Here is a 12,811-nt window from a genome sequence, read left to right as displayed (position 1 = left end):
GTAGGAGGGCAACAACCCAGCAGCAGGACCGCTACCTCTGCCTTTGTGCAAGGAGGAGCAGGAGGAGCACTGCCAGAGCCCTGAAAAATGACCTCCAGCAGGCCACAAATGTATATGTGTCTGCTCAAACGGTCAGAAACAGACTCCATGAGGGTGGTATGAGGGCCCGACATCCACAGCTGGGGGTTGTGCTTACAGCCCAACACCGTGCAGGACATTTGGCATTTGCCAGAGAACACCAAGATTGGCAAATTCGCCACTGGCGCCCTGTGCTCTTCACAGATGAAAGCAGGTTCACACTGAGCACATGTGACAGACGTGACAGAGTCTGGAGACGCCGTGGAGAACGTTCTGCTGTCTGCAACATCCTCCAGCATGACCGGTTTGGCGGTGGGTCAGTCATGGTGTGGGGTGGCCTTTCTTTGGGGGGCCGCACAGCCCTCCATGTGCTCGCCAGAGGTGGCCTGACTGCCATTAGGTACCGAGATGAGATCCTCAGACCCCTTGTGAGACCATATGCTGGTGCGGTTGGCCCTGGGTTCCTCCTATTGCAAGACAATGCTGGACCACATGTGGCTGGAGTGTGTCAGCAGTTCCTGCAAGAGGAAGGCATTGATGCTATGGACTGGCCCGCCCGTTCCCCAGACCTGAATCCAATTGAGCACATCTGGGACATCATGTCTCGCTCCATCCACCAACGCCACATTGCACCACAGACTGTCCAGGAGATGGCGGATGCTTTAATCCAGGTCTGGGAGGAGATCCCTCAGGATATCATCCGCCACCTCATCAGGAGCATGCCCAGGCGTTGTAGGGAGGTCATACAGGCACGTGGAGGCCACACACACTACTGAGCCTTATTTTGACTTGTTTTAAGGACATTACATCAAAGTTGGCTCAGCCTGTAGTGTGGTTTTCCACTTTAATTTTGAGTGTGACTCCAAATCCAGACCTCCATGGGTTGATAAATTTGATTTCCATTGATAATTTCTGTGTGATTTTGTTATCAGCACATTCAACTATGTAAAGAAAAAAGTATTTAATAAGAATATTTCATTCATTCAGATCTAGGATGTGTTATTTATTTTTTGAGCAGTGTATATATATCTTTTTACATATGGGTGGTCCCGGGAATCAAACCTACTATCCTGGCCTAGCACCTTGCCATGCTCTACCAACTGAACTACAGAGGACCACAATTGTCAGCCTGTACAGTATAGGGCCTCTTAACTTCTCTACTGCCTTGGGAGCTATGTGTCAGACCCTAAACCTTACTGCCGCTGTTCAGACTCAGAGAACAGCCCATATAACATATACATCCTCTAACTCAGCCTGGGGCTACAGTAATGGCAGTAATGGTAGATTTACTTCACTATCCCTCAGCGTGCTCCAATGGATGACACATATTTCACCCCTACAGTAGGCCACCCTTTCACTGTGAATGAATAAATGACAGTGCAGCCCAGAACCAAGCCATGGGACCAACAATTGAATCAGGGAAAACCTGCTGCATTTATAATTGATCCTCCACTCCCATGAATGTAATGAATTACATGAGCTGTGGTCCCATGTAGCCATTGTTAGTCCTTAAATTAGGAAGCTTTCCTGCAACAGTGAGGTTTGTCAGCTTTGAAGAGGAAATAAGGGCCCTCGTGAGAGGGAAGAGAGGCTATGCTCTCCCTCTCTGTGTGTGTGTGTGTGTGCATGCCTGTGTGCGTGTTGGTTCTTCTATCCTTGTTGGGACCTAAAATCCCCAACGGTCCCCACAAGGATAGTAAAATAGAAAGGCTATTTTAAGCTTATGTATTAGGTTTAGGGTTAGGTCTACAATTCGGTTTAGGGTAAAGGCTGAGTGGTTAGGTTTAGGGTATGGTTTAGTGGTTAGGTTTAGGGTTAGGGTATGGGTTAGGGATTGGGTTAGTGTTTAGGGTCTGGGTTAGGGTATGGGTATGGGTTAGTGGTTAGGTTTAGGGCCTGGGTTAGGGTATGGGTTAGTGGTTAGGTTTAGGGCCTGGGTTAGGGTATGGGTTAGTGGTTAGGATTAGGGCCTGGGTTAGTGGTTCGGTTTAGGGTTGGGGTATGGGTTAGTGGTTAGGGATTGGGTTAATGGTTAGGTTTAGGGTTAGGGTATGGGTTAGTGGTTAGGTTTAGGGTCTGGGTTAGGGTAAGGGTTAGTGGTTAGGTTTAGGGTCTGGGTATGGGTTAGTTTTAGGATTAGGACTAAGGGTTAGGGAAAATAGGATTTTGAATGGAAATACATTTTTGGTCCCCACAAGGATAGAAAAACATAGTGTGTGTGTGTGTGTGTGTGACAAGTGACTCTTTCGCTAAAGTAATTTTGTGCAATTTGGGGATTCCCTTCCCTCCAAACGGCATTACTGCATTTTTGCAGAAACATCAGTTCATTTTGTCATGTGTCTGTAGTAGAGGTCGGCCGATTATGATTTCTCAATGCCGATACTGATTCCAATTATTGGAGGACCAAAAAAGCCGATACCGATTAATCGCCCGATTTAAAAAATGTTTTTAAAAATAAACAATATTTGTAATAATGACAATTACAACAATACTGAATTAACACTTAGTTTAACTTAATATAATACATCAATAAAATCAATTTAGCCCCAAGTAGATAAATAAACATGTTCAATTTGGTTTAAATAATGCAAAAACAAAGTGTTGGAGAAGAATGTAAAAGTGCAATATGTGCTATGTAAGAAAGCTAAGGTTTCAGTTCCTTGCTCAGAACATGAGAACATATGAAAGCTGGTGGTTCCTTTTAACATGAGTCTTCAATATTCCCAGGTAAGAAGTTTTAGGTTGTAGTTATTATAGGACTATTTCCCTCTATACCATTTGTATTTCATTAACCTTTGACTATTGGATGTTCTAATAGGCACTTTAGTATTGCCAGTGTAACAGTATAGTTTCCGTCCCTCTCCTCACTCCTCCCTGGGCTCGAACCAGCAATACAAAGACAACAGCCACCACATCGAAGCAGCGTTACCCATGCAGAGCAAGGGAAACAACCACCCCAAGGCTCAGAGCGAGTGAAGTTTGAAACGCTATTAGCGCGCACTAACTAGCCAGCCATTTCACTTCGGTCACACCAGCCTCATCTCGGGAGTTGATAGGTTTGAAGTCATAAACAGCGCAATGCTTGACGCACAACGAAGAGCTGCTGGCAAAACGCACGAAAGTGCTATTTGAATTAATGTTTATGCGCCTGCTTCTGCCTACCACCACAGAGTCAGATACTTAGATACTTGTATGCTTGTATGCTCAGTCAGATTATATGCAACACAGGACACACTAGATAATATCTAGTAATATCATCAACCATGTGTAGTTAACTGGTGATTATGATTGATTGTTTTTTATAAGATAAGTTTAATGCTAGCTAGCAACTTACCTTGGCTTACTGCATTTGCATAACAGACAGTCTCCTTGTGGAGTGCAACCATAGAGAGAGAGGTCGTTATTGCATTGAACTAGTTAACTGTAAGGTTGCAAGATTGGGTCCCCCGAGATGACAAGGTGAAAATCTGTCTTTCTGCCCCTGAACGAGGCAGTTAACCCACCGTTCCTAGGCCGTCATTGAAAATAAGAATGTGTTCTTAACTGACTTGCCTAGTTTTTTATTTATTTATTTTTATTTCACCTTTATTTAACCAGGTAGGCTAGTTGAGAACAAGTTCTCATTTGCAACTGCGACCTGGCCAAGATAAAGCATAGCAGTGTGAACAGACAACACAGAGTTACACATGGAGTAAACAATAAACAAGTCAATAACACAGTAGAAAAAAAAGAGTCTATATACATTGTGTGCAAAAGGCATGAGGAGGTAGGCAAATAATTACAATTTTGCAGATTAACACTGGAGTGATAAATGATCAGATGGTCATGTACAGGTAGAGATATTGGTGTGCAAAAGAGCAGAAAAGTAAATAAATAAAAACAGTATGGGGATGAGGTAGGTAAAATTGGGTGGGCTATTTACCGATAAGACTATGTACAGCTGCAGCGATCGGTTAGCTGCTCAGATAGCAGATGTTTGAAGTTGGTGAGGGAGATAAGTCTCCAACTTCAGCGATTTTTGCAATTCGTTCCAGTCACAGGCAGCAGAGAACTGGACCGAGAGGCGGCCAAATGAGGTGTTGGCTTTAGGGATGATCAGTGAGATACACCTGCTGGAGCGCGTGCTACGGGTGGGTGTTGCCATCGTGACCAGTGAGCTGAGATAAGGCGGAGCTTTACCTAGCATGGACTTGTAGATGACCTGGAACCAGTGGGTCTGGCGACGAATATGTAGCGAGGGCCAGCCGACTAAAGCATACAAGTCGAAGTGGTGGGTGGTATAAGGTGCTTTAGTGACAGAACGGATGGCACTGTGATAAACTGCATCCAGTTTGCTGAGTAGAGTGTTGGAAGCTATTTTGTAGATGACGTCGCCGAAGTCAAGGATCGGTAGGATAGTCAGTTTTACTAGGGTAAGTTTGGTGGCGTGAGTGAAGGAGGCTTTGTTGCGGAATAGAAAGCCGACTCTAGATTTGATTTTCGATTGGAGATGTTTGATATGAGTCTGGAAGGAGAGTTTACAGTCTAGCCAGACACCTAGGTACTTATAGATGTCCACATATTCAAGGTCGGAACCATCCAGGGTGGTGATACTAGTCAGGCGTGCGGGTGCAGGCAGCGAACGGTTGAAAAGCATGCATTTGGTTTTACTTGCGTTTAAGAGCAGTTGGAGGCCACGGAAGGAGTGTTGTATGGCATTGAAGCTTGTTTGGAGGTTAGATAGCACAGTGTCCAAGGACGGGCCGGAAGTATATAGAATGGTGTCGTCTGCGTAGAGGTGGATCAGGGAATCGCCTGCAGCAAGAGCAACATCATTGATATATACAGAGAAAAGAGTCGGCCCGAGAATTGAACCCTGTGGCACCCCCATAGAGACTGCCAGAGGACCGGACAGCATGCCCTCCGATTTGACACACTGCTCTCTGTCTGCAAAGTAGTTGGTGAACCAGGCAAGGCAGTCATCAGAAAAACCAAGGCTACTGAGTCTGCCGATAAGAATATGGTGATTGACAGAGTCGAAAGTTAAATAAAGGTGTAAAAAATGATAATAATAAAAATAAAACATTTGGCAAATCGGCGCCCAAAAATACCGATTTACGATTGTTATGAAGACTTGAAATCGGCCCTAATTAATCGGCCATTCCAATTAATCGGTCGACCTCTAGTCTGTAATTGTGGCGACATGGCAACGCAAATACAGTGTCTGCACAATGTTCTCTGCCTTTTGATCCTCTCCCATGTCTGTTAGTGCATTACAGGACATTGTGTCTGTTCTGGCTAGTTTAGCCCATGGTGGGGAGGAGAGAGCGCTGTTCCTGCTCCCTCCTGCATGGGGATTTGGCACAGCTCAGGCCTGTAATAGTCCCTGGGCTGCTCCCATTCCGTCTTTTGGGTTATTACTTTTCACTCCCAGGCCTTAGCAACAGGGAAACATTTGACACTGTGACACAATAACACTCCACCAGGCCACGTAATCAATTATGAGAATGTTTGTTGAATACATCACAGGAAATAAGGGGATTGGAATGGGGCGGCTGAGATGCTTTTTAGCCAGCTGCTCTCTGTGGGCAGGATGTCTGTCTGTCTGTCTGTCTGTCTGTCTGTCTGTCTGTCTGTCTGTCTGTCTCATTCTGCCTGTCTGTCTGTCTGTCTGTCTGTCTGTCTCATTCTGCCTGTCTGTATCATTCTGTCCTGTCATATATACTGGCCTTTTTATACAGGGTCTTGTCCTTAATCCTCCCTCGCTCTTGTTGCCTCCCCCTTATTACTCTCTTCCCCACCCCCAGCACTCTATTTTTCTGTATCTCTCCCTACACATAAAATGTATGGAACATTTTATGTTGACCAATAAGAGTAGCTACTGAGGATCCTAATAAACTGAACTCTTTCGTATTTAACTCTCCTCAGATTGCCGGTTTCGCCAATGCCATCGAGCCGGTGGGTGACGACCAGGAGAACCTGCTGGCGTTCCGTTTCCAGGCCCTCAACCCCATCGTGGACCCCTGGGTGTTCATCATCTTCCGCAAGTCCGTGTTCCGCCACCTCCGCTCGCTGCTGCGCTGCCGCTTCACGGGGGGAACGGTGAAGAACACGGCCCACTGCACCTTCTCCTTACCCCCTGACGACCACAGGGAGTCTCCCAAACCCTCTGTCTCCCTGCAGCCCAAACTATACTCCAGCCGGCCCCTCTGATGTGAGGGGTGGTACCCGGGGCAGGAAAGAGGATGGGAGTTATGGATGTATGTATGTGGGAGAGCAGACAATGAGGGAAGGGGTTCTGGATAGAGGATTTGGAGAATTCACTTTGTGGACCACCAGCTCTTACAGTAGGTACCTCATCCGCTATTGACTAGAATGCATATGCGTATACTGATGCATGAGCTACATATTTCATACATGGCCGTGCTGTACAAAAAAGACTGCAAAGGAGTGGATAAAGTGATTAATTGTGCCTTTAAACTCACTGTAAACTTAACTCAAAGCAACTGAAAAGGACAGAAACTCCTGCTCCGTACTGAATGTATGCAGGAGAGGACCACTAAGAGGGATTTATTATGGACAACCAGCCCTGGAGGGGAGTAACTACAATGTTTGTTGATCCATCCTCAGTTTTCTCCTATCACAGCCATTAAACTCTGTAACTGTTTTAAAGTCAGCATTCATGGTGAAATCCCTGAGCGGTTTCCTTCCTCTCCGTCAACTGAGTTAGGAAGGACGCCTGTATCTTTGTAGAGACAGGGTGTATTGATACACCATCCAGAGTGTAATTAATACCTTCACCGTGCTCAAAGGGATATTTAATGTCTGCTTTTTTTACCCATCTATCCAATTCCCTTCTTTGTGAGGCATCGGAAAACCCTTGTCTTTGTGGTTGAATCTGTGTTTGAAATTCACTGCTTGACTAAGGGACCTTACAGATAATTGTATGTGTGGGGTAAAAAAAATCATGTTAAACCCTATTATTGCACACAGAGTGAGTCCATGCAACATATTATGTCAAGCAAATTTGTTAAGACTTGTGATTTTCACTCCTGAATGTATTTAGGCTTGCCATATAACAAAGCGGTTGAATACTTATTGACTCAAGACATTTCAGCTTTTAATTTGAAACGTTTTCAAAAATCATCATCCATTTTCAATTCAGGCTGAAACACAACAAAATGTGGAAAAAGTCAAGGGGTGTGAATAGTTTCTGAAGGCGCTATATAAACCACCCGGTGAAACACGGGAAAAGATTTTGCACTAGGTCTTCTGTCCAGGTATCACAGGACACCATTTCCAAACTGAGCGAGAAAGTTCCTGTTAAAAAATATACTAATCATTCTGTTTGCTTACCAAAGATGGTATGGTCGTATCCATGATTACGACCTGATGGAATTTAGATTTCCTCACTTCCTGAATTATTTCACATCTTGTAAATGTACAACACGGTACATAAAAAACAGACAATATGCCCGTGTGTATGCCCAAGGAAATCAGGTCATTAACTTCATGTGACATCAACAACTGTGTAGTACATCAACATGCACGAACGAGTAACATGTGATTTGTTATGCTGTGTTTCATCGACAGCCCCTTTGCCCTCTTAAACTCTGAGCTCTTCACATGGCTGTCTGATCTGTCACATCATTGAAGTGTGGGATGCAGCTTACGCTCTGTTTCGCTGCACTGGTCCGTGTAGCGAAAACAGAATGTAGGCCTGCGAGGTCATGTACGAGGTCACATTCATACAGCGTGACGGCCTCTCTCTCTGTATGCATGTCCCCTGGATCTAGAGTCAAGTTTTAATGAAGGCCAATCTCTTTACCTTCTTGAAAGGCTGAATGGATCATGGATCCTATGCATGTGCACGTGACATGTCTTAAACCCACGTCTCAGTTTCCAGACCTTTGCGTCCAACACTTCGTCAATGCGCTGTCATAGGCAATCAAAGCTGGGGTGTATTATGGGCTCATTGAGAAAGACCTGTGTCTATGGAGCTATTCTGTTGTACAATATATCGTATGAACATTCCTTTGTGTACTCACGCAAGATGGTACCTCTCTTTCTTATCAAGCTAATTCATTTGACCTATATTGTCACACCAAAAATAATCCTGCAAGCCACAGGATTTGAACGTTTAGTCCATAATGTTGCTTGATCGGTGGTTAGTCTATTAGCTGGCCAAAAGTAGGCTACATGAAAAGTGCAATACTGTTAATATAACCGCATGTCAGTGTGGGTTGTCAGTGAATTTATGCAAAATCACGAAGCTCATCTGCATTTAACGCGTTGCAGTGATCAAATTAAGATCCTACATTTGTATGAGTTTGTTTGAATGTAGTTCTGTGTCGGTAGTTCCGTCGTTGAAAAAGCTCACCAAACGATGTTTGAAGATGTTGCTTTTTTTGGTCCTCTTTCTCTTCCATCACTATGGCTGTGGTCACACGGGCAGCTCAATTCTGTTATCTCCACATCAGATATTTTTCAGAGCTCATCTGATTACTAAAAAAAGACCAGAATTGGGCTGCCTGTGTAAACTCAGATTCTGAAAGTGATTGCGTGAAGAGTGCTGGGTTTATGTTTGCAGGTGGTAAGTGCTTTTTTGTGTACGTTTCTATGTATTCTCTCAGTTGTGTTGTATGGATGGTTGTGTGGTGTTGTGTATGTGAGTGTGTTGTGTTGTGGTGGTTTTGTTTCCGGAGCTATAATGTGACTCGTGCCCAGCGTGTGTTCCAGTGTGGTTTCTTGCACTTGAGAATATACGGTATCATATATGTTCTTCAGTATTGGGATCAATTGTAACAAATGTTTAAGTGAATACATGTTACAGACGTATTATGTATAGGTTGCTGTACATGTTCCTATGTAAAAATATTCAAATGCCAAATAAAGATTGAAACTATATGGTCTGAGTACCTTTCCACATGTTCATTTGAAGTCAGAAGTTTACATACACCTGAGCTAAAATACATTTAAAATCAGTTTTTCATAATTCCTGACATTTAATCCAAGTAAAAATTCCATGTCTCGGGTCAGTTAGGATCACCACTTTATTGTAAGAATGTGAAATGCCAGAATAATATTAGAGATGATTTATTTCAGAAGTTTACATACACTCAATTACTATTTGGTAGCATTGCCTCTAAATTGTTTAACTTGGATCAAACCTTTCTGGGGGGGGGGGGGGTTTCCACAAGCATCGCACAATAGGGTGGGTGAATTTTGGACCATTCCTCCTGACAGAGCTGGTGTAACTGAGTCAGGTCTGTAGGGATCCTTGCCCGCACACACTTTTTCAGTTCTGCCCACACATTTTCTATAGGATTGAGGTCAGGGCTTTGTGATGGCCAATACCTTGACTTTGTTGTCCTTATGCAATTTTGCCACAACTTTGTAAGTATGCTTGGGGTCATTGTCCATTTGGAAGACCCATTTGCGACCAAGCTTTAACTTCCTGACTGATGTCTTGAGATGTTGCTTCAATATATCCACATATTTTCCCTCCTCATGATGCCATCTATTTTGTGAAGTGCACCAGCCCCTCCTGCAGCAAAGCACCCCCACAACATGATGCTGCCACCCCTGTGCTTAACGGATGGGATGGTGTTCTTCGGCTTGCAAGTCTCCCCCTTTTTCCTCCAAACATAACGATGGTCATTATGGCCAAAGAGTTCTATTTTTGTTTCATCAGACCAGAGGACATTTCTCCAAAAAGTATGATCTTTATCCTCATGTGCAGTTGCAAACCGTAGTCTGGATTTTTTATGTTGGTTTTGGAGCAGTGGCTTCTTCCTTTCTGAGTGGCTTTTCAGGTTATGTCGATATAGGACTCGTTTTTACTGTGACTATAGATACTTATGAACCTGTTTCCTCCAGCATCTTCACAAGGTCCTTTGCTGCTGTTCTGGGATTGAAGCACATTTATCTCTAGGAGACAGAACGCGTTTCCTTCCTGAGCGGTATGACGGCTGTGTGGTCCCATGGTGTTTATACTTGCGTACTATTGTTTGTACAGATTAACGTGGTACCTTCAGGCGTTTGGAAATTGCTCCCAAGGTTGAACCAGATTTGTGGAGGTCTACAATCTTTTTTCTGAGGTCCTAGCTGATTTCTTTTGATTTCCCCATGATGTCAAGCAAAGAGGCACTGAGTTTGAAGGTAGGCCTTGAAATACATCCGCAGGTACACCTCCAATTGACACAAATTATGTCAATTAGCCTATCAGACGCTTCTAAAGCCATGACACCATTTTCTGGAATTTTCCAAGCTGTTTAAAGGCACAGTCAACTTAGTGTATGTAAACTTCTGACCCACTGGAATTGTGATACAGTGAATTATAAGTGAAATAATCCGTCTGTAAACAATTGTTGGAAAACATGACTTGTGTCATGCACAAAGGAGATGTCCTAACCGACTTGCCAAAACTATAGTTTGTTCACAAGAAATTTGTGGAGTGGTGGAAAGACGAGTTTTGATGACTACTACCTAAGTGTATGTAAACTTTCGACTTGAACTGTATGTCTTAATCTGTGATGGGCAAGTGTTTTTATTGTGTGACCATATAGTATATTTTATAGTTTAATTTCTGTATGTCCTGTACAATTCACAAAGCTTAAAGACATTGCCTATGTGTTTACAGATGAAGGGAAACAGAACAAGACAAGATACACAGGAATTTGGTTTAGTTGGGGTTTAGACAACACAACTGCTTGGACCTTGCCAGTCAATCACACACACAAAAAATGGCCTCTGGGGACAATAACATGAACATTTATGATTCTTAGAAATATGGAGAAATAAACCTCATTGGCAAGAGAAATGCCACTCCTATGGTTTACAGTAAGTATAAATATGCAGTCATAAAGTATTCATAAAACTTCACTTCCCCATATGCCATCTCAAAAGATCATTTCAGAAGCAGGCAGAGCATGTAGGAAAGGTAGTTGCAGTACAACAACAATGCAGTATATTCTAGAGGTCGACCGATTATGATTATTTCAACGCCGCTACCGATTATTGGAGGGCCAAAAAAGCCGATACCGATAAATCGGCCGATTTAAAAAAAATATATAGATTTGTAATAATGACAATTACAACAATACTGAATGAACACTTATTTTAACTTAATATAATACATCAATAAAATCAATTTAGCCTCAAGTAAATAATGAAATATGTTCAATTTGGTTTAAATAATGCAAAAACAAAGTGTTGGAGAAGAAAGTAAAAGTGCAATATGTGCTATGTAAGAAAGCTAACGTTCCAGTTCTTTGCTCAGAACATGAGAACATATGAAAGCTGGTGGTTCCTTTTAACATGAGTTTTCAAATATTCCCAGGTAAGAAGTTTTAGGTTGTAGTTATTATAGGAATTATAGGACTATTTCCCTCTATACCATTTGTATTTCATTAACCTTTGACTATTAGATGTTCTAATAGGCACTTTAGTATTGCCAGTGTAACAGTATAGCCTCCTGCCCTCTCCTCGCTCCTTCCTGGGCTCTAACCAGCAACACAACGACAACAGCCACCCTCGAAGCAGCGTTACCCATGCAGAGCAAGAGGAACAACTACTAGGAGGCTCAGAGCGAGTGAGGTTTGAAACGCTATTAGCGCGCCCAAACTAGCTAGCCAATTCACTTCGGTTACACCAGCCTCATCTCGGGGGTTGATAGGCTTGAAGTCATAAACAGCACAATGCTTGAAGCACAACAAAGACCTGCTGGCAAAACGCACGAAAGTGCTGCTTGAATGAATGTTTACGCGCCTGCTTCTGCCTACTACCACAGAGTCAGATACTTAGATACTTGTATGCTTGTATGCTCAGTCAGATTATATGCAACGCAGGACACACTAGATAATATCTAGTAATATCATCAACCATGTGTATTAACTAGTGATTATGATTGATTGTTTTTTATAAGATAAGTTTAATGCTAGCTAGCAACTTACCTTGGCTTACTGCATTTGCATAACAGGCAGTCTCCTTGTGGAGTGCAATGAGAGAGAGCTAGGTCGTTATTGCGTTGGACTAGTTAACTGTAAGGTTGCAAGATTGGATCCCCTGAGCTGACAAGGTGAAAATCTGTCGAGACAGTTAACCCACCGTTCCTAGGCCGCCATTGAAAATAAGAATGTCTTCTTAACTGACTTGCCTAGTTAAATAAAGGCATAAAAAAGTCAACTTTTTTTATATCGGCAAATCGGCGCCCAAAAATACCGATTTACGATTGTCATGAAAACTTGAAATCGGCCCCAATTAATCGGCCATTCTGATTAATCGGTCGACCTCTAGTATATATCCTACTAAAAAAAAGAGGTTAGTGAAAGACCGAATTGACAGTATAGAGTTGGCACAGACCACAGCATGCCTCACCAGACGGACTGTCATCTGAACGAGGGCACGAAACCATAACTAACAGATTCTGCCACCACAAAGCCTACTCCTTTACCAAAGCCTTAAGCAACAAAAAAACATCTAGTAGGAAGTAGAGCAGCTTTACTGACACATTAAACTGATATAGATGCTTCACTTCCCAGCATTGTTTGTGTGTGTGAGTAAGAGAGAGAGAGAGAGAGAGCTACTTACAAGCCAAAAACACTTTATGCTCATTCATAATAAAGAAATAAGTTCCCAATATCATATTCCCTGGTAATGTGATTCCACTAAGTGGTTGAGGATGGTCCTTCAATTGCAAGAGGATTTCTCATGGTCAAACGATAGCTATGTTTATTTACCACTCAGAGCCAAC

The 12,811-nt window shown here is 43.0% G+C and overlaps 1 protein-coding gene across 1 annotated transcript in view; it reads left to right on the top strand.

Moving 5' to 3' along the window:
• LOC135546101 (prostacyclin receptor-like) overlaps positions 1 to 8,958 on the top strand; it is a 54,222-nt gene extending 45,264 nt beyond the window's left edge. Inside the window, exon 2 of the mRNA XM_064974255.1 lies at positions 5,986 to 8,958. Within this exon, the coding sequence (XP_064830327.1) occupies positions 5,986 to 6,270 (285 nt within the window). The 3' untranslated portion in view covers positions 6,271 to 8,958. The remainder of the gene's footprint in view (positions 1 to 5,985) is intronic.
• Positions 8,959 to 12,811: the final 3,853 nt, after the last annotated feature.

The sequence above is a fragment of the Oncorhynchus masou genome, chromosome 9 (genome assembly GCF_036934945.1).
Source record: "Oncorhynchus masou masou isolate Uvic2021 chromosome 9, UVic_Omas_1.1, whole genome shotgun sequence".
In the NCBI taxonomy this organism is placed as follows: Eukaryota; Metazoa; Chordata; class Actinopteri; order Salmoniformes; family Salmonidae; genus Oncorhynchus; species Oncorhynchus masou.
This window is presented reverse-complemented; position numbering and strand designations above follow the sequence as displayed.